This window comes from Astyanax mexicanus, chromosome 16, assembly GCF_023375975.1.
Source record: "Astyanax mexicanus isolate ESR-SI-001 chromosome 16, AstMex3_surface, whole genome shotgun sequence".
Lineage (NCBI taxonomy): Eukaryota > Metazoa > Chordata > Actinopteri > Characiformes > Acestrorhamphidae > Astyanax > Astyanax mexicanus.
Genome location: NC_064423.1, coordinates 3199495 through 3222247, shown reverse-complemented (window position 1 = coordinate 3222247; position 22753 = coordinate 3199495). Strand labels below are relative to the sequence as shown.

The following is a 22753-nucleotide window of genomic DNA, read 5'->3' as shown; positions in this document are numbered from 1 at the left end:
GCGTCCGCCTGCGTCTCCGGCCGAGGAGCGCGGCTGCTCCAACTGTACTGTATTGTCTTGGACACTCAGAACTATTAGGCTAACAAAAGTTCCTTTCATATCTGGCACAAGTCAAGAAGACTTACACTATTCATAATTATTACACAGCTTAACAAAAACAACCACACACAATAAATTAAACCTCACATCAGAAAATGATTTGAAATAAAAATAAGAACATGTCTTACCTTTAATTTTTTTAATGTACCGTATTTTTCGGACTATAAGGCGCACTTAAAAACTTTTAATTTTCACAAAAATTGACAGTGCGTCTTATAATACGGTGCGCCTTTTGTATGGATTTTACCCGTCAGGTTGTAAGGAGCAGTAAACACACACTCGGTGCAGCGTTATAGAGAGTTTCAGTGCTATACAGAGTCCAGAGCCGTGCAGCTCCGAGGCTGGAGCAGCAATAGCATTAGCTAGCTTATTCACTGTTCAGAGATCAGTATTATCTAAATTATCTAAAGTAAACACACACTCCGTGCAGAGCCGTGCAGCTCCGTGGCTGGAGCAGCAATAGCATTAGCTAGATGCTAACCGCTAAGCTAGCTAGCTTTTTCACTGTTCAGAGATCAGTATTATCTAAATTTAGTACTTTTAATACTGCTGGAGCAGTATTATTAGAGTTAGATGCTAATCGCTAAGCGTTCACCGTTCAGAGGTGAGTTATCGGCCTGTAAGTCTGTGCTGCTTTGCCTGGCTAGCATTAGCTAGATGCTAAGCGCTAACTCTCTCAGAGGTGAGTTTTATCAGCCTGTAATCTGCTTGTTTACCATGTTAAAACAAGCTACTGGGGACGAATCGCTAGCTAATATCTCACTGTCTTACCAGAACACGCAGGATTACTCAGTGTAACGCTGTCGTTTAAGTTTGGGTTAACTTTACTAGTTTAGGGGACTAGCTAGCGTGCTAGCGGATAGCTATGCTAACGCTGGTGCAGCAAGCCTTAGTGGACATCTGGAAATCTAAGCTTACTGTAAATAAACTGAAGCACGTTACTCACCCAAATAAACAGTTTTCAGGAGAGGAATCTGTGTAGATTAATATCCAGCACTCGTTTGACTTTGAAATAGCTAGATTTGTATACTGAGACGCTCCACCGGCAAGCGACCACCCCCGGTGGGGGAAGGGAAACATGGCGCCACCCCTGTTCACTTTGATATAGGCACCCTTTCTAGTGTCACTTAACGCGCCTTATAATGCGATGCGCCCTATGTATGGAAAAATAGCAGAAAATAGGCGTTCTTTGATAGTGCGTCTTATAATACGGTGCGCCTTATAGTCCGAAAAATACGGTATATTTAATGGTAGACAGTTTGAAGATATTTCGTGTTTCATTTGCTCAACTTCATTGCATTTATTTATATTGTGGCGAACCCGCAGCCGAGCGAGGCTAGGTAATTAATTAAGGTGTTTTTTTTAAAAAAAAAGGTCGCTGCCACCACCTTTGTTTCACCGGGGAGGTCCGGTTAGAGGGAGACAAAAAGTCTGAAGACAGAACCTGACGTTCAATTATTTTATTAGACACAATTATAAAATAGCTATACAAAAATAAACCCTCCTATATATGACCAATATAAAAATAGACTTATTTAAAAAGTACTCAGCCCATGTAGTTCATTCATTCACATAGAAGGGTAACAGGTTACTTAAAAACTACACACTGTGAAATAAACCCACTCTAGTACAGACTCACACGTGTCAATCACTAATATTACACGATCAGAGAAGCACCGTTAATTAATTCACATAGAAATGTAACGGGTTACTTAGAAACTACACACTGTGAAATAAACCCACTCTAGTACAAACTCACACGTATCTTTCATCAAATAACTCACTAATACCACACAATCAGAGAAACACAGCAATCGTACCTAGTTTATCCTCAGAATAAATAACACACGGCTGAAGAGCTAAAAAGACATACGCATAAACACACGAGAAACTACAATAACTAGACCAGTCAGAATGATCCTAAAATAATAGTGAGTTAGAGTAACAATGGCCAGAGCTCAAACAGGAGTAAGAGAGAGAGAGATAGAGAGGGAGTGATAAACACTTGCGTTCAGATGCGATAGATACAGAGTCCGGAGCGCACACTCGCTGTAGTTCATCAAAGTCCCATAAAAGTTCAGTCTTCTCCTTGGTTCACGCCGAGGCAAACAGAGTTCAGTGCTCTCTCCCAGAGCACGCCACACCAGCGTCTCATCCGGCAGCACGCGCTTCCTCTCACGTCTACCTGGCCGTGCCCCCCGTTGAGGACCCCTTAGGTGTTCCTTATATTGCCAGTATTTTTTCAACACGTGTTCACTCATTTCCCCGCCCCCTCAGTTCACTACACTACCTCCTCCTTTCGGCAGAGGCATGTCCCCATGCCCGAAAAAAAAACTGCATTACAGACATAATCTTTAAAATGTTTTGGTGGACGACGTTCACGTGTCGGACGCTGCTCTCGAGGTGGCTGTTGTGCTACTGGCCTAACCGGCTCGATTCGCTGTCCTGTTTCTGCAGTTCCAAACGTAACTGTCTGTTCAGCACTATTGGGGACCATCCCCTGTGAATGATGGCGCTGTGCTTGTAGCCACCATGATACAGGAACTCTAGGGCTCCCAGTTTGTTGCTGCCCATCTACCTGAGACTTGGGCAACGATTGCCAATGTTCAGGTTCGGAGGGCCCGGACGGGGGCCTCGGAAGCTCGGGTGCGAAGGATCTGGGCGGCTGTCTCGGCGGCTGCTCGGGTGCGAAGGACCTGGACGGCTGTCTCGGAGGCTGCTCGGGTGCGAAGGACCTGGACGGCTGTCTCGGAGGCTGCTCGGGTGCGAAGGACCTGGACGGCTGTCTCGGAGGCTGCTCGGGTGCGAAGGACCTGGACGGCTGTCTCGGAGGCTGCTCGGGTGCGAAGGACCTGGACGGCTGTCTCGGAGGCTGCTCGGGTGCGAAGGACCTGGACGGCTGTCTCGGAGGCTGCTCAGGTGCGAAGGACCTGGACGGCTGTCTCGGAGGCTGCTCGGGTGCGAAGGACCTGGACGGCTGTCTCGGAGGCTGCTCGGGTGCGAAGGACCTCACAAGGTCTGTTTCCTCCAGTAACTGTGTCCCCAGCTCATCTTCAACAGGATCAGTTCCCAACGTACCTGAATCAAAGCAGGGTTTCAGTCTATTATGATGAACAACAAAACTGCGCTGTCCCTCTCCTTTAATCCGGTAAAGAGCATCAGAGATCTTTTGCTCAATCACAAAGGGGCCTTTATACTTCTTCTGAAATTTTGGACACTTTCCTACAGTCCTAGTAGTGTCGCGTACCCAAACTCTCTCTCCTTCTGACCATTGTTGTACACTCACTTTCAAATCATAGTACTCTTTTTGTTTACCAGAAGCTGTACCTAGATGTTTTTGTACCGCTGTATGTACAGAATTAAGTGTAACACCCAAACTCTGTACATACTCTGAAACAGAAGAGAAGCCTTTTTCTGGTTCCAAACCCAAGACTACATCAATAGGAAGCCGAATTTCCCTCCCCAGCAAAACTTCATAGGGGCTAAACTTTGTACTAGCTTGAGAACTGCTACGATAGGCCATCATAACAAAGGGAAGTAGTGTGTCCCAACTATTTTGATTAGCCTCTACAAAAGATGCTAGCATGCCGATTATAGTGCGATTAAGTCTTTCGACTAACCCATCAGACTGAGGACTATAAGGTGAGGTACGTGTCTTATCAATTTCTAACAGCCTACAAAGCTCCTTAAACAGTGATGATTGTTCGGCCTTGGTCAGTGTGAATAACTTGGGGCATCCCCCACCTAAGAAGGAAGTCAACCACAGCTCTTGCTACTGTAGTTGCTTCTTGGTTCGGTATGGCATAGCTCTCAGCCCATTTAGAAAAATAGTCAGCAATCACTAAAATGTATTTATTGCCAGTAGCAGTAACTGGCAGAGGACCAACAATATCTAACGCAATACGCTGAAAAGGGCGAGTCGCCACTGATGGCATTAAAGGAGCCCTAGGGGTTTTCCCAACAATTTTGTGTGTGGCACATACCTCGCAGACTCGACACCACTCCTTGACATCCTTACTCCAGCCAGGCCAGAAGAACCGTCTTCGGACTTTATCCCTAAGTTTTGCAACTCCTAAATGCCCACCGGTTAGTGTATTATGAAGACTATATAAAACCCTCGGGACCCATGAATTAGGCAAAACCACCTGCTTACCAATTACGTAACCTGGCCTTCCACCAGATCGCACCAGCAGGCCCCGCTCTACTTCCAGCTGATCCCACAGTTCCAACAGCCGTTTCAGAGTGGGAGTTCCTGTAACACACTCCTCTTTATTACCAGTTACCTTCATGTGCTTAAGTTTCTGTATATCGGCATCGTCTTCCTGTGCACCTGCCAAGTCCCAGTCTTCCACTTGCTCCTCTTGTACATGGCACGCTGCAGAAAGAGTAGACTCCTGCACATGTTCCTGTACAGATGTGTAATTTTGTCCACTAGCCTCTTCGATAGACGAACAGTTAAGTTGCGCTGTTGCTCCTTGAGATGCTTCTGCAGACACAACAGAAGAGACAACCCTGGACACATTCACATTCCCTCCTTCCTGCTCATTCATAAGATTTCTCTCGTCAGTACAAGTTAATGATGCTGGCCGTATCGGTCGTCGTGACAAAGAATCGGCATTAACATGTTTCTTCCCTGGGCGATGTTCGATTTCATAGTCAAATTGGGCCAACTGTTCCAGCCAGCGTGCCAGCTGACCTTCTGGTTGACTAAAATTATGCAGCCATCTTAATGAGCTATGGTCCGTCCGGAGTAAAAATCTCCTTCCCAGCAGGTAATGTCTAAAATAAGAGGTAAAATGGACTACTGCTAACAGTTCTTTTTTTGTTGTTGCATAGTTCTTCTCTTGTCTCGAGAGGGCTCTGCTTGCATAAGCCACCACTTTTTCAAATCCATCTATTTTCTGGGACAAAATGGCTCCAATGGCCACATCACTCGCATCAGTGTCAAGAATGAATGTCTGCCCCGGGTCAGGAAAGGTTAGAATGGGAGCACTCACCAGCTTGTCTTTTAGTGTCTGAAAAGCAGTTTGGCACTCCTGAGTCCACTTGAATGATACCCCCTTTTCATTCAATTTATGCAGCAGCCGGGCCAATTCTGCAAACCCTGAAACAAAGCGGCGGTAATAAGAGGCCAGTCCAACAAAACTCCGTACCTCTCTGACATTGACTGGTTCCGGCCATGCTTGCACCGCCTCCGTCTTGGCAGGATCGACAGCTACCCCCTCAGCTGAGATGATATGTCCCAGATACTGGACTTGATCTGCAAACAGGTGACACTTAGCAGGTTTTACTTTCAGGTTAGCTTGGCACAACTTCTGTAACACCTCATCCAACCGGACTAGGTGCTCATTAAAAGTCCGTCCGAAAATTATAATGTCATCCAGGTAAACTAAACATGTGACCCACTGTAAATCTGCCAGGACCAACTCCATCAGTCTTTGGAAGGTACTTGGGGAGTTACATAATCCATATGGAAGAACATTAAAATGGAATAGCCCGTGGCGGGTAGCAAAAGCAGTCTTTTCTCTATGCTGTGGATCAATTTGTACTTGCCAGTAGCCGCTAGCCAAGTCTAAAGTGGAAAACCACTTGGCTGCAGCCAGAGCATCCAGTGTATCGTCAATCCGTGGAAGAGGGTATGCATCTTTCACCGTAACTTCATTCAATCGTCTATAATCAACGCAAAATCTCAACCCACCGTCTTTCTTCCGGACCAGCACCACTGGAGCTGCCCATGGACTCTGAGACCTAGAAATGATGTTATTCTTCTCCATATCCTGCAGATGTACAGCAACTTCACCCTGGAGATGAACTGGAACACGGCGAGGACACATCTTGATAGGCGGAGCCAGACCGGTGTCAATCTGGTGGTGAAGCACAGTAGTTTTACCCAAGTCATGGTCACCCTTACTAAAAACAGCCAGGTTTTTGTGAAGGAGTTGTGTTACAGCCTCTAATTGTCTTTGCGAAAGGCCCCTATCATGCAAACCCAACTGTTGTAATAATTCTGACACCTGTTCTTGTTGCTCATCAATTACCCCCACAGGAGTAGCATCACTTACAATGGTTGCTTTTACACTAAGTTCACCCACCTTAGTGCCCTTATGCAACAACTGGGGTTCAACACCAAGGTTAATCAGCCTCAAGGGGGTGACACCATCCCTCACAGTGGTAAGAACACGAGCTACCAGCACATTACAATTTTCAGACAAGCTAAGACATGGCTCAACCAAGCCCTCAATTTCAGTCTCCAGCAGCCCTTCTACTTTCCCAAACACAAGACGCTCTGTTCGGGGTAATATGCTAACATCATCCTGGATTATTACTCGTCTCACCATCTCATCTGTAGAGGAGCACGTCAAAGGAAAGCATTTGCCCATTAGCTTACACCTATTCCAAGGCAAATCTAACTCCATTTTATACTGCCTCATGAAATCTATACCAAGCAGAGCTGATTGGCTAAGACCATGAACCACCAGAAAGCTAATATCTACCACCAACTCTCCAAACCTACAGACTCCTAACCACTGGCCTTCCACTTTTAACTGTTGTCCGTTAACTGCCGAGACTCTAGTGGAACATTGTCGCAGTTCATTTACCCCATCTCTACACTGCTGCCAGAATTCAAAATCCATTAAACTAACCTGGGCCCCCGTATCTAACAAAAGTGGTATTTTCATGGCATTTATTTCTCCTTCCAAGTAAATACCACTACCACACTGACCAAAAGACAAAACTTTCTTGGGTCGTGGACAAGAAATATCACAGGCAGACGACTGACCCCTATCGGCCGCCTGTTCTAGTTTCCCGGCACATATGGACAATTACGCCTAGTATGTCGATCACACCCACACTCCCAACACAGCTTTGAAGCCCTGGCCTCATATCGCTCCCTTGCCCTAGGCTGTGGCCTTCTAAACCCATCTGAATGCACCTCATCACCCACACGTCTCACTGCATCATAGCTAGGTCGCCTACCAGCATTAGGGTGCCCAACTGGGCCATTTAAAACAGTTCGCGACTGGCCAATAGCTTCTTTTAACTCCTGCACTTCCTTCTTTAAAGACTGAACTACTGCAAACATTTCATTGTCCTGAAACTTTTTATTCACTGACCCCTTATCTAACTCCACTCCTCGCACTCGAGAATCACATGCCCGCTTCTCAAAATCTCTAATAAGCTCCAGCTCCGCTGCTAAATTAATTGCATCCTCCAAGCTGGCTGGTTTAGCACTACGCAACTGGATACGAAGATCCCCATCACCCACATGCATAATAAAATGGTCTAATGCTAAAATATCCCGTGTGGCTACATCTAGATTGGCATAGGCTTGTTCAGCCAACCTACGAACTGAATTTCCAAAGTCTCGCACAGATTCTTTATGCTGTCTATGTCTATTAGAAAAATCGATCCTACTCCACTCTGAGCTTTCTGACCTAGTCAAATACCTCCCCATTGCGGCCTTTAATCTACAAAAAGTAGCACGGTCTTCTACAGGGAGACCACGATAAACTTCACGTGCCCTACGTGATAAAAGTAATGTCATAAACTTGAGCTTCTCTAATTCCCCCCAACCATTTATTTCTGCTGCTGCCTCAAACTGCTCTAGCCAATCTTTCCACTCACGTCCCTCACCAGTAAAAACCTCAGGCATAAAAATTGGTCGTTGTATAGCCATATCTACAACAGGCCCACCAGCCTGAACATGCCCAGTATCCTCCTCAGACATTTCTGTCTCCAAAAAAAAATAAAAATAAAAAAATAAGAGTATTAAATTTACTGGACGAAAGATCCCACCGCTGCCACCAGTGTGGCGAACCCGCAGCCGAGCGAGGCTAGGTAATTAATTAAGGTGTTTTTTTAAAAAAAAAGGTCGCTGCCACCACCTTTGTTTCACCGGGGAGGTCCGGTTAGAGGGAGACAAAAAGTCTGAAGACAGAACCTGACGTTCAATTATTTTATTAGACACAATTATAAAATAGCTATACAAAAATAAACACTCCTATATATGACCAATATAAGAATAGACTTATTTAAAAAGTACTCAGCCCATGTAGTTCATTCATTCACATAGAAGGGTAACAGGTTACTTAAAAACTACACACTGTGAAATAAACCCACTCTAGTACAGACTCACACGTGTCAATCACTAATATTACACGATCAGAGAAGCACCGTTAATTAATTCACATAGAAATGTAACGGGTTACTTAGAAACTACACACTGTGAAATAAACCCACTCTAGTACAAACTCACACGTATCTTTCATCAAATAACTCACTAATACCACACAATCAGAGAAACACAGCAATCGTACCTAGTTTATCCTCAGAATAAATAACACACGGCTGAAGAGCTAAAAAGACATACGCATAAACACACGAGAAACTACAATAACTAGACCAGTCAGAATGATCCTAAAATAATAGTGAGTTAGAGTAACAATGGCCAGAGCTCAAACAGGAGTAAGAGAGAGAGAGATAGAGAGGGAGTGATAAACACTTGCGTTCAGATGCGATAGATACAGAGTCCGGAGCGCACACTCGCTGTAGTTCATCAAAGTCCCATAAAAGTTCAGTCTTCTCCTTGGTTCACGCCGAGGCAAACAGAGTTCAGTGCACTCTCCCAGAGCACGCCACACCAGCGTCTCATCCGGCAGCACGCGCTTCCTCTCACGTCTACCTGGCCGTGCCCCCCGTTGAGGACCCCTTAGGTGTTCCTTATATTGCCAGTATTTTTTCAACAAGCATCAGATAGAACTGATATTTAACACACACACACACACACACACACACACACACACACACACACACACACACACACACACACAAACACACACACACCATGGCAAACAGCACTAAAACAAAGGGGCTATATATAGATTGAGGCAGACAAGGAACACCTGGGGTCCATAACGAGAGGGTGGGGCTTCAAATGAGACACTGAAGGGAACACTAATGATTAGCTGATTGACAGTCTTTACTGAAAGATGAACATCTTTGAATGGGAATGATTAGATAAGATAAATGGTGTCAGAAATTCTTGGAACAGTCTACAGTGTTGCTGTTATTTAAAGAGCAGATGTGTAAGGTTTCAATAAAATTGGAATATAACTATTTAAGACAGGGGTGTCCAAACTACGGCCTGTATTTTAGAAATGTAATGAAAGTTGGCCCGCTGTTAAGCAGGTTTTTATAATGTGAGATTAAACGTTTGAACGCTAGGTGTCAGAAACGGGCCAAAGAGTGGAAAGAGTGCGCATTTCTAGCGCAGAAAAACAGGGCAAAGAGTCTAAAAGCGGAGAGAGTGCGCATTTCTAGCGCAGAAAAACAGGGTAAAAGAGTCAAAAAACGGAGATAGTGTGCATTTCTAGCGCAGAAAAACGGGCCAAAGAGTCTAAAAGCAGAGAGGGTGCGCATTTCTTGTGCAGAAAAACGGGCCAAAGAGTCTAAAAGCGGAGAGGGTGCGCAATTCTAGTGCAGAAAAACGGGCAAAAAAGTCTAAAAGTTGTCGTAATTAAGGAGTTTAATATTAAGAGACATCATGAAAAAAAAATCAATTTGAAAAATCTTAGTTTACACAACACTGTCAAAGATAGTAAGTCAAGTAAAATGGTGTGTAAATGAAATAATCAGGAAAATGTATTATTTAAAGTAGTATATTTCATTATTTGTTTTATTACAGAGTCTGTGGCCCGTGACTTCCAGTGATGTCAGTAACGCGTTACTTAGTAACGCGTTACTCTAATCTGACCCTTTTTTTCAGTAACGAGTAATCTAACGCGTTACTATTTCCAATCCAGTAATCAGATTAAAGTTACTTATTTAAGTCACTGTGCGTTACTCTCTCTCTCTCTCTCTCTCTCTCTCCACCTCATCTCCTCCACACACACACACACACACACCGCTCCCTTACCCATTCCCCCTCCGCTCTTCCCCAATCACACGCGTCTCGCTTTCTCCCCTGTCTCTCTCTCTCGCGCTCGGCGTGTCTTTAGTTTCCGCCCGTTTTCGTTTTTCGCCAGTTCTCTTTATTAAAGCGTTTTTCACTAGCCAGGGCAGCGGTCTGCCACAAATTTGATTGGCAGAGGAGAGCATTTAAAGATTTTACACCACACGTGATTGGAAGTTCACTGCGCGTATACCGTAAAGACAAGAAAAGTTCCGGTGCTTTAAATGAACACTGTCAGAATTAAATCCTTCTCAGTAGTTGGGTCCGGTATGGGTCCGTATTGGACAACGTCTGGGTCCGGACCCGGACCGCAGTCTGCAAATATGTGATCCCTGGTCTAGACCATATACACGGTTCTGTTTTATAAAACCACTCCTTGCTGCCCTGCAGAGAACAACAGGTTCAATGTTCAGTTTTACAGTGTTAAATATGTCAGGTCAAGAAAGACTTTCTTTATTTTATATATTTTTTATAAAAACAAGTATTTATGTTTAGTAAAATCAAGAAAGACCAACTTTTATTTTTTATAAAAAAATATATTTATTATATATATATATTTAAAAAACGTATTTTTTTAGGAAATCGTTCAACTTAGAGATAAATTGATGCTGTTAAAAATGCATTTTCCAATAAAGGGAATAATGGCAAAACTGGTTATAATGTTTATGTTAAGGCGGCGGGAGGTGGTGTCTGCAGCTGCTGAAAGTAACTAATAAAGTAACTTGTAAAGTAACTTAGTTACTTTTAAAATCAAGTAATCCATAAAGTAACTAAGTTACTTTTTAAAGGAGTAATCAGTAATCAGTAATCGGATTACTTTTTCAAAGTAACCATCACTGGTGACTTCAAATATATTTCTCCTTCTGGCCCCCAACAAAAAAAGTTTGGACACCCCTGGTTTAAGATAAGTTAAGCTACAGAAGGTCAAACTAACCCAAACCTCAACCCAAACCCAAAATGCGTAGTTATTTTATTTGAATAAAATCCAACTTTTTGGCATACTTTTAGTTATCGTATTTTTCGGATTTTCCCAAAAATCGACAGTGTACCTTATGTATAAATTCTACCAGTCAGGTATTAAGGAGCAGTAAAGTACAGAGTTATAAGGGTGAGTTTTTAGTGAAGTTTCTGCAGCACTAAGGCTGGGTGCAGCAGCATTAGCATTAGCATTCTCTGCTAACCACAGCACTAGCTCTTTTGCTGTTTAAAGGTGAGTATATTGGACTGTAGTCTGCGTGTTTACCGGGACGAACCACTACCTAATTGTGCCCTGGGTTACTGCAACACTCAGGGTTCCTCAGTCTAGTGATATCGGCCCAAATATTGGAAATCTAAGCTTAAAATATGAAAATAAAGAAAACGTATTGAAAAAGAGAAGGTGTGTCCAAACATTTCAATCAATACAGTGTAGAACTGCTGTTCAGGTCTTTCAGCAGGTGAAATTTCGTCAGAATGTTCTGGAGACTGTACTCTCCTCTTATTTCAGCTCTTTGGATGTTGAGGTTCTGGCTGTGCCCGCAGTGAAACCGCAGCTCTACTGATGTTAAGGGCAGGCGGGTTATGTTGTGGGGTGAGACCGAGGTCCAGGATTATTTCTACAGTCTGTTGCATGTTCAGACAGAAACATGTAGCAGAGAGCAATGCAGCTCAAGCCAACATGGGCTAAAATGTAGCACAGACTGTTTATATACTGCATGGTCAAAAATACTGGTATCTCTGCGCTTCTTTTAGAAAATGAACCACTTCTTACACATTAAAAGAGTTTCCCAAGAATTGACTGCTTTGTATTGAGACTGACCACCGGGCAAAACACATAAATCTACCACATGCAGAAGATTCCTAAATTTTACTTAAATATAGACTGTAAAAGTAACATATACAATCTACAGGATTTGGACTATGAAACTGAAACACCTGTCATCATTTTAGTGTGGGAGGTTTCATGGCTAAATTGGAGCAGCCTGGTGGCCAGTCTTCATTAATTGCACATTATTGCACAAGTAAGAGCAGTAAGAGTGTGAAGGTTCAATTAGCAGGGTAAGAGCACAGTTCTGCTCTAAATATTGCAATGCACACAACATTATGGGTGACATACCAGAGTTCAAAAGAGGACAAATTGTTGGTGCACGTCTTGCTGGAGCATCTGTGACCAAGACAGCAAGTCTTTGTGATGCATCAAGAGCCACGAAGAGAGTGCGCATTTCTAGTGCAAAAAAACGGGCAAAAGAGTCTAAAAGTTGCCGTAATTAAGGAGTTTAATATTAAGAGACATCATGAAATTAAACATCAATTTGAAAAATCTTAGTTTACACAACACTGTCAAAGATAAAGATAGTAAGTCAAGTAAAATGGTGTGTAAATGAAATAATATTATTTAAAGTGGTATATTTCATTATTTGTTTTAATACAGAGTCTGTGGCCCGTGACTTTAAATATATTTCTCCTTCTGGCCCCCAACAAAAAAAGTTGTCAAAGTAAGAGCAGTAAGAGAAGTGAGAGTCTTTTCTTATAGAAAATGATCCACTTCTTACAAAACATTTTTTTACAGTGCTCTGGTATTCATATGCATATTTATGTAGCAACTTTTAAAAACAAGTTAAACAAACCAAAATACTACTTGAAGCATTTAGGTGCATTTAGGTGCACCAGCTCGCTGAGATCACTGAATCATTTCAAACGTTTTTTTAATCATTTCTAATCACCATCAGAAAAAAAAAATGATTTTTTAAAATAAGTTTCTTTTTCTTATTATTTTATTTTTTAAATTAATTTCATTTTTATTTATTTATTTATTACTATTTATTTTTTTATCCTAATGTTTTATATTTGAATTCTTATGTTCTTAGTTCATAATTATTATTCGTTATTATCATTTCTTATCAATCTTATTAATTTACGTTACTTTTATTATTATTATCTTTTTCTTTATTTTATATTTTATAAATTCTTTACTTTTTATGTGTCAATTCGTTTTTATGGTCTTGTAGAATTTTTTTTTTTTTCTTTTTACATATATATTTTATTCATATATATATATATATATATATATATATATATATATATATATATATATATATATATATATATATATATATATATATTAAATGTTGATTTAAAAACAGTATTTATTTACTTCTTTTTTTTTTTACTATTTGTTTAGCTGTTTGTTAACTTGCGGTTTCTAAAGCTGGTAAATCTAATGAAATTATTCTGTACAACAGAGGAAACTCTTGCTCTTCCTTTACCGTAGTTGTCCTGATGAGAGCCAGTTTCATTGTAACGTTTCTGGTGATCTTTGCAATATATATATATATATATATATATATATATATATTTTTTTTTTTTTTTTAACAAGAGAGTTATCATATTTCTGCTTTTTTCATTAAGTACAGTAAATAAATGTGTATTAAGTACTATAAAACTTATTAAGCGAAAGCCAAAAAATATACATCGTGCCACACTCTCCCCGACAGATAACAGAGCTGGAAATGTTGCTGGGAATTTTGATTTGGGGTTTAGATAATGGACCCTATTTAAGCAATCTATAGGCAAAACATTAACCATGCACAGTGAGTGGATCTTTGCTATCGTAATGACGGGAAAAGTACACTTTGCACGGCTCAAAACGCTCTAATTTAGGGGTGTTTTACTGGGAAGTTTCCAACGCTTCTCAGCTGAGGAAACCAACCTACTCATTCACAAATTAAGATAGGATTGTCAGGTTGGGAGCAGGTAGACGACACAGAGGCGGATGCAAATATGAGCATATTTATTAGCAAATGAAGAAAACAAACAATAAAAAAAAGAAACTCATATAAAATATACGCTAAAACGTACAAGAAACGACAAAGGAACCAGGAAACGCAGGGCTATAAATACACAAAAAAGTTGGTGTCTCTCTATGTTGTATTCAGTGAGTCAGTGGTGCACCTGTGTATTCCATTGCCAAGATAGCAATACTCCAGAAATTTAACTGAACACACCTCATTTCCAAACCACCACGCCCATCAGTGTAGATATACTGCCTGGCCGAAAAGAAGTTGCCACCAAAAAGGTTACACACTTATTTTACCACCTTAATTTTTTACCAAGATCTTGCAGCAGCATTGATGATGGTAGAGTCTGACCACTGCACAAAGCAGCTCTTCTCCATCCAGCACATCCCAAAGATTCTCAATGAGGTTAAGATCTGGACTCTGTGGTGAACTCTCTCTCAATCCATGTGTGAAAATGATGATCTCATGCTCCCTGAACCCTGAACTTGTTCACAATTGAACAAGCCCCATGAATCCTGACATTGTGTCATCTTGGAATATGGCCATTTCTTCCATCAGGGAAGAAAAATCCATTGATCAAGGAATAACCTGGTCTATATTCAGTATATTCAGGTAGTCAGCTGACCTCATTCTTTCAGCACATACTGTTGCTGAACCTAAACCTGCAGACCAACTGAAGCATCAACCAACCAACCCCACATCATTTACTTACTGATGCGCAACATGGGTCAAAAGTGACTCGGCTGAGGTTTCATTTTATATATATTTGCAATACAATACTTCATTATTCAGTATTCAAGGTATTTCTCAATTAACTTGTTTTTAATCATAGTACATCTTTATTGTTTTAACTTTCTTAGTTTTTGAATAAAAGCCATTTTTGTATCACTACCCTTCTAATGTGCAACATGGGTCAAAAATGACCTGCATTCATTTTCTATGTTAATTCATGTATGGCTCAGGGTTTCTATGATATATCTTACCAATAAATTAATGCAGTCATTCAGTATCCAAGGTATTTTTCAGTTAACTTGTTTTTAATCATAGTACATCCTTATTTTACTTTTACCTTTCTTACTTTTTGAATAAAAGCCATTTTTGTATCACTACCCCTTTAATGTGCAACATGGGTCAAAAATTACCTGCATTCATTTTCCATGTAACTTTATGTAAGGCTGAGGGTTTCTTTGATATATCTTACCAATAAATTAATTCAGTAATTCAGTATCTAATGTATTTCTCAATCAACTTGTTCTTAATCATAGTACATCCTTATTTTATTTTTCCCTTTCTTACTTTTTGAATAAAAGCTCTTTTTTGTAACACTACCCCTCTACCTGAGGGTTTCTTTATCACAAATCTTCATTTTTATTCTCCTTTATTACTTTATAAAGAAGCTTTTGTATGTTTTACATCAGTTTTAATAAAAAAAAACTGAATTACTAAATTATCTTATTAGTGAGATATATCATAGAAACACTCAGCCATACATGAATTAACATAGAAAATGACCCGTGTTGCACATTACAGAGGGTGTAATGTGCAAGGTTTATGCTATTTAAATGACAAGAATGAAGTAGAAGGCATAAAAAATTGACTGTTGGAGGCATGTAAGATAGCAATGAGCATCGCTATACAGCACAGTGTCTTAGGCCCATGGTTCTTTCTGAATGTCTGTTGAGCTGTTGAACTCTTTATCCCACTCCATGGAGGCCTTGTCACTCATTCCCTTCAAAAAGGCCCTGCCAGATCCACAGCTTGATAAAATCATGCGCCGCTCGGCAGATTAAACCCCTTTTCTCCCTTCAAGGATTTCATCCAGATAATGCATGTTTTGTGCATACGCCGTGATGCACTAATTAGAATTCATTAGTGCTGGATTTTGGCAGTCTGAGCAGCAAGGCGCCCTATTGCATGCAATCTCGGATCTTTGTCACAGTGTCAGGTTGCATTGTCTGTTGAGTCTGTTGTAAACGGCGGTGTTTGCTTTTTTCATCGTTTCCTGTTTCGTGTTTTTTTTTTTTTGTTCTGTTTGAGACTGTATGAGAAACCGCAGATTAGAGCTTAGATTCTCTGCCCGAACCCGACCTGACCCGAGGCCCGACCCGAAATCGGGTCGGTTCGGGCCGAGATTTCCCACCACATTCCTCGGGCCGGGTCGGGCTCCAGAAAATAGTCTGAGATGTAGGCATCTGTTTTTCAATTATATTTGTATTTTTAAATAAAGCTCTGGTGTGATAATCACAATGTTGCTAAGTAACCAATTATTATTGTTAACGAAAACGAACCAAATAACGAAAAGTGAAAGTGAAAAAACAAATTTATTTATAAGCGCAGTTTTCACTCCCGCAGTTCTACAGCCGGGGGTGTTGTGCCGATTCTGTCCGCGAAGTGGGAGTCGGATTTAGCAGGGATTAGGATTCGGCACAACAGCGGCAACACCTCCCGGTCCGCGGTGTTAGTTGTAAGCGCTCATGCTAGCCGCAAAAAATACGACAGAAAACACTGAGAAACTGCAGAATTATGTATGGGATTAGAATATGAGCACGAGGAGATAAAAGAGAAACAGGAGATACAGTGTGTGAGAACCTTTACCTGTGAGTAGCTCATACACCAGAACACGCAAATCTCTCTCTCTCTCTCTCTCTCTCTTTCTGTGTCTCTCTCTGTCTCTCTCTCTCTTTCTGTGTCTCTCTCTGTCTCTCTCTCTCTTTCTGTGTCTCTCTCTGTCTCTCTCTCTCGCACGTGAACGCCTCCGCGTTTGACTTGCAGCACTGTGTGTAGCTGTTCTTAAAAATCATTTTAATTAAATAATAGTTCTATTCTTCTATGTTACAGTGTTAATTAACATAATTTTGATCATATTTCGCTCATTCAATCAGCCCGAAAACAGGCAGTTTATGGGGCGGGTCGGGCTCGGGCTCATAATGATAGTTTATGTTTCGGGTTGGGTCGGGCTCGGGCAGAACGTGCACGGGCTCGGGCGGGGTCGGGTCAGATTTTTGGGGCCCGATCTAACCTCTACGCAGATGAAAGAAATGCAAAGCATGTTCCACTTAAGCAAAATCCATGTAATCCAGGGCTGAATGCCAAGATGTTGCATATGGCCTAGTCTTACTGTTCCATATTCATATTCATTTTGATCATGTGCGCGATGATCAAATATGAATCACTCCAGCCAATCAAGATACAGTTAGCTTCAAATCTGTGCCAGAAAATGTCTATATCGACCTAAATCAGACCAAATCAGGCCTTTCCTCGTCGATGCAGAGCAGCAGCCCTCACTTTATATAACCAGAGCCTCGCCCGTGGCCCATATATTGAGATGCATCACTCATGTAGCGCCTGTCACCGAGGCTGGATTGCTTCCATTTATTTTAATAAGGGCTGAACAGAGCTGACATACACTGGCCTCAGTTCAGTTTCATGTAAAAGACCTCCGGGCTGAATAATGCATCCCAGCCTCAGCCATCCACGGTTATCAATTATAAAAGTTCTACGTGAGCGTGGAGCTCTCCCAAATTACTGATCAAGCCATGTGTGAGCTCATTGGTCCCTGCAGAGCTAGCAGTTCCCCCACAGAGGAAGCCATGCGGAAGTGAGAAACGCAGACACTCGAGCGTAATCTTCCAGCGTACGCCGCGCCACCTCGCCTGGCAATCAATTAGCCCTCAGTCAGCGTCCTCTCACGCTTTGACACCCCCTTCGCTGACAAATTAGCAGCCTCTCTGGGCTCATTCTCGACTTGTTTACTTAAACATTTTATTTATGCCTGGATCTGGCCCTGCCTCCACTGACAGATACAGTTCAGGATCAGGACCTAAACCATGCATCAAGTCTTCAAAATTGGCATCGAATTACACTGAAATTGGCAGATATTAAAGAAATTAAAGTATTCTCTAGGAAATATTGCACAGTACACAAGTGATACATCATAATTAAAACATTTGACACATTTTTACATTTGACACACTGACATGAAGACTGGAACTTGTGTGTATTGTGTCCCATACAAATTGAAAAGCATCTCTATTCACTGCTCTACTACAGGTAGAAGTATAGATACTTAGGGTTAAACTAACAGGGGTTGGCCAATCTTCATTAATTGCACGTTATTGCACCAGTAAGAGCAGTAATAGTGTGAAGGTTCAATTAGCAGGGTAAGAGCACAGTTCTGCTCTAAATATTGCAATGCACACAACATTATCTGTGACATACCAGAGTTCAAAAGAGGACAAAATGTTGGTGCACGTCTTGCTGGAGCATCTGTGACCAAGACAGCAAGTCTTTGTGATGCATCAAGAGCCACGGTATCCAGGGTAATGTCAGCGAGATACCACCAAGAAGGACCAACCACATCCAACAGGATTAACTGTGGACGCTGTAAGAGGAAGCTGTCTGAAAGGGATGTTCGGGTGCTAACCCGGATTGGATCCAAAAAACATAAAACCACGGCTGATCAAATCACGCCAGAATTCAGTTTCATTGTCCAACCCCTGTACTTCTGTAGAAGTTGAAGTATCAACCCAAGTTTTTTTACTCAAAAAGTAATAAGGAAAAGTGTAAAATTACTGAACTCAAAACAACTTAAAGCAAAAATAAATAAAAATGTAAAAGGCCATTAAGAACAAAAAGCCTGTTTATGTTGCTTTTTACGTGACCCACCCCGTTTTTTTGTTATACTGTAGATAAACAGTTACTTTAGTCATTTTTCATTGGCTGCTGAGAGTGTGCTAAGTGTGTTCAGACTCGAGTGAAGAGTAAAGAGTTTAACTACCAGATTTTGCCCAATTTTCCGCTACTGAAGTTGGATGTGAGTCCACCAGCAGATGACATGTCTCTCCAAACCATCACTGATTGGTGGAAACTTCACACTAGACCTCAAGCAGTTTGGACTGTGTGTCTCTGCACTCTTCCTCCAGACTCCAGGTTCCTTGATTTACAAATGAAACTCTGCCCACACTGCCAAAAGTACCAATTGGCTTTATATAATATTCTACTTTTCTGAGACACTGATTTTTGGGTTTTAATTGATTGTAATCCATAATCGTCAACAATAAAATACATAAACGCTTAAAATAGATCACTATGTGTGGAATACATCACTATAATATATGAATTTTACATTTTGAACTGAATTACTGAAACAAAATAACTTTTCAATGATAATCATATTTGCACACGTGTAAAGATGCAGATTATAAATAAGAAAATAATGTTGTAAACTTGTTTTAAACTGTATTGTATAACATATAATTCTACACACAAGTTTTTACATATAAGAAGGTGAATAGTGAAAAGGTTACAGTTTTAGGAAGGTACCTGAGAAATACTCATTATACCAGCAAGAAAAGTTTCTAACTTATTATTATTGGCATTCTGTCTCAATGCAGATGAACAGATGCTGGATAATCTTGAACGTATATCTGAAATATTTAAGGCAATTCATGTTTAATGCATAAAGCAGCTCAATTCCTTTGATGACATCTTCATCATGATCAGTGGGCTTTATGTAAAAACAACAAATACAAACTGCACATTTAAAAGTTGCTTATATATGCAGAAAAGTATATTTTGTTTAGTAAAGTTTTAGGGAGATGTTTCAGATTTTGGAGACTTGAAGGGATTCTCCTTTAAGTTGCATGGCGACGCCTACAGCACAGCTGTCCTCTTCCGTTGGTTTGATGCCTGCAGAAAAATTAAACACTAAAATTAATTGAACCATCCCTCCTGCCTCCACACACACACACACACACACACACACACACACACACACACACACACACACACACCCTTAAAAAGACTTGCTAAGGTCCATTAAAACAAGCCTGGTGAATTCTCTGTTGATCTGTTTGAAAGAGACCACAAAAGAAAACCTTACAGGCCCTATTTTACACCCTATACAAGTCATGTCATGATGTTCATTACTATCTTATACCCCACCAACAGTCTATTTTTACACCTTTCAACGCCATAAGTATAATACTAAAGTCAGAGATACTGATCATTTTGAAGTTTATATATATATATATATATATATAAGATAAGATAAGATAAGATAAGATAAGATAAGATAAGATAAGAACCCAAAATAAATTGCTGATATATATACACAGCTCTGGAAAAAAAATAAGAAAACAATAAGAGGCCACTTAAAAATGATGAGTTTCTTTGATTTTACCTCATTTTAAACCTCTGGAATATTATCAGGAGGAAGATGGATGATCACAAACCATCATACAACCAAACTGAACTGCTTGAATCTTTGCACCAGGAGTAAAGCAGCATAAAGTTGTCCAAAAGCAGTGTGTAAGACTGGTGGAAGAGAACATGATGCCAAGATGCATGAAAACTGTGAATAAAAACCAGGGTTATTCCACCAAATATTGATTTCTGAACTCTTAAAACTTTATGAATACAAACTTGTTTTCTTTGCATTATTTGAGGTCTGAAAGCTCTGCATCTTTTTTGTTATTTCAGCCATTTCTCCTTTTCTGCACAGAAATTCTCTAAATGACAATATTTTAACTTGGAATTTGGGAGAAGTGTTGTCTGTAGTTTATAGAATAAAACAGCAATGATCATTTTACTCAAACATAAACCTATAAATAGCAAAATCAGAGAAACTGATTCAGAAACTGAAATGCTCTCTTAATTTTTCCAGAGCTGTATATTTACACTGATGGGTGTGGTGGTCTGGAAATGAGGTGTGTTCAGGTAAATTTCTGTTGTATTGAGTCAGATGTTCATTGCTATATTGGCAGTGAATTGTCGACAGAGATGCATGCCCAAAACATGCACTTTCCTGCAAGTTCCGCACACATTGACACGCAGCAGTGCACAAACCCATAGCACGTGCCTGTGGGCAGTTGTAATGGCCAGCCAGTTCTGTCAACATGATAATATTAGTACATCTTACTAAAACACAAAATCACTTTTAGGGCAAGTTCAGCTTGGGATCCAGATTCAACCAAAATCGTGTGTTGAGGTCAGTTTTCACCTGATGGAAGTTGCTGTAGCACTCCAGGGAACCGGATTTGTCACAAATCCTCAAGGTACCAGTTCTTAATCTTTTTCAAAAACTTGAGGCACTAGAAAGCCCTTGAATCCTGGGTCACGCTACTCGGCATCAGCAGCCAGAGTCAGAGAGGACACTGAGCCGTGCTCTTTCTGTTTGGGTGGATGTATCAAAGAAGATGTGCTCATCAACACCCTCCTAGTATTGGGAGCATAAAAAGAAGCAAGCAAACACATTTCTGGATACTTGGGCGTGCCTACAATTGAAAATCTACTGCTCATGTATGTGTGATCAGATTGAAAATGCTTTTTTTTCTTTTAACTAGTTTTGGTCAGACTGATCTCAGCTCAGACTCTGCTGAATAAAACATACATCAGAGATGTGTAAGAACTTCTTCTGAGAGCTTTCTTCTACAGAGCTGCCGTCTGTCAGAGCAGAAGGAGTCCTCATGCATTTTATTGGCTTTCAGAACTTCTGATTTCAGATCCTCAGTTTTCTCTTAAGAAGACTTTAATGGTGCTTTCACACCTATGTTGTTTGAGCTGGACCTTCAGATTTGTCAGTTTGGTCCGAACCAAAATAGAAGTTGTAAAAGTTGCTATGAACCACATTTTGGACCAAAGAACCAAAATACAGAAACTGTAGTAGTTGAGGCTATCAACACCCATTAAACAATAGCAGAAAAAAGTGGTGTTGTGCAGGAATTTGACTTCTCTTTGCATGCAGGTGTAAAACTGGAGAACTGTTAAGTATATATATTTTGTTAATATACACTAGTTAGTATTAGGGCTGCACGATATATCGTTTAAGCATCGTCATGGTGATGTGCGCATGCCCATTAGTCACATTGCAGGACGTGTGATGTCACTTAAGGCAATTAAATCAAACACATCATGTTGCATGTTGTTTTGATTCTTGACATAAGAAGAAGTTGCACAGCGCTGTCTCTGTGTCTGTGTGAGTGACAGGCTGCTGCTGCCTGAGAAGCGTGAGAAGGGCAGCAGGAGTAAACACTAGGTAACCGCATGGCCTCCATCCACATGGTTGGGCACGTGCTTGTAAACGTGAGCACGTGTGGAAAGCTGTGCACCTCAGTCCAGCACAGTTTTCCAGTTACAGCTGAATTCAGGTTTTTAATCCTTTTAACATTTAACTTTCAAAAAGTTGCTTAAATGCTTGATTAAAGGGCTGATTACTGTTGTTTTGAGTCCTCGGCCATGACTCCTGCATTGTTTAATATCGCAATATATATATCGTTAAAAAGTACATTTGCATTTACATTTTTTCAATATCAGAGACTGTAAAAAAGATTGTCGCTGTTCCCATTCATTTAATGAAAATGAAGGCAAAATCTTCCTCCATGTTGGCGATCCTGAAACCCGAGTCTGTAGAGCGCAGTAGAGACCAGAAGAGGAACAGGGTAGGACTGTGGAGAGACAGCCTACTCATTTAAATAACCCCGCCCCTGAGGGCTGCCTCCACAGAGCTCACACAGTCTATAGTCCCGCCCATACAGTCATTGGTTCCACCCCGGCTATAGGTGTAACCCAGCCCTTTTACACACCAATAACCACACCTTTTTAAATAGAGCTGAATAACATTTTAAAAAACGAATTCTGTGGGGATATAAAAATTAACAATATAAGCAGAGGTTACACTAGCTGCTGCATTTAAATAATGGAGGTAGAATTACAGTATATTAGAAAATAAAAAACGTGATTGGAAGTTGTCTGTTTTGCCATTGAAACCTATGGGGATGGGTGGAGTTACACAGCTTTCTGCAACCGAACAGCAGCAGGGGGCGCCCAACCTGTGGTGGCTTCACTTTTGAGAGACGATGCTCTGTCCAGCTCTACACAGTCTATGGTTTACACTTCTTTATTACCAGAAAATTTAATTTCTGCATTT

The 22753-nt window shown here is 40.9% G+C and overlaps 2 protein-coding genes across 2 annotated transcripts in view; one reads left to right on the top strand and one right to left on the bottom strand.

The window, feature by feature from the left end:
* The window catches only part of LOC103021590 (inactive N-acetylated-alpha-linked acidic dipeptidase-like protein 2), a 678577-nt gene that overhangs the window by 434010 nt on the left and 221814 nt on the right, over positions 1 to 22753 (top strand). The gene's annotated exons all lie outside the window — the stretch shown is intronic.
* On the bottom strand, positions 1545 to 5319 carry LOC125782246 (uncharacterized). Its single transcript, XM_049465767.1, has 2 exons — positions 5253 to 5319; positions 1545 to 3177 (listed from the first exon to the last, which is right to left on the bottom strand). The coding sequence occupies exons 1-2, from the start codon at positions 5278 to 5280 to the stop codon at positions 2381 to 2383; spliced, it is 825 nt and encodes a 274-aa protein (XP_049321724.1). The 5' UTR covers positions 5281 to 5319; the 3' UTR covers positions 1545 to 2380.

Coding starts and splice junctions, on each gene's coding strand:
- LOC125782246 (XM_049465767.1), bottom strand. CDS start 5,280: ATGGCCGGAACCAGTCAATGTCAGAGAG. Junction 3,178..5,252: donor AACCAGTCAATGTCAGAGAG/GTACGGAGTTTT, acceptor GCTTTGATTCAG/GTACGTTGGGAACTGATCCT.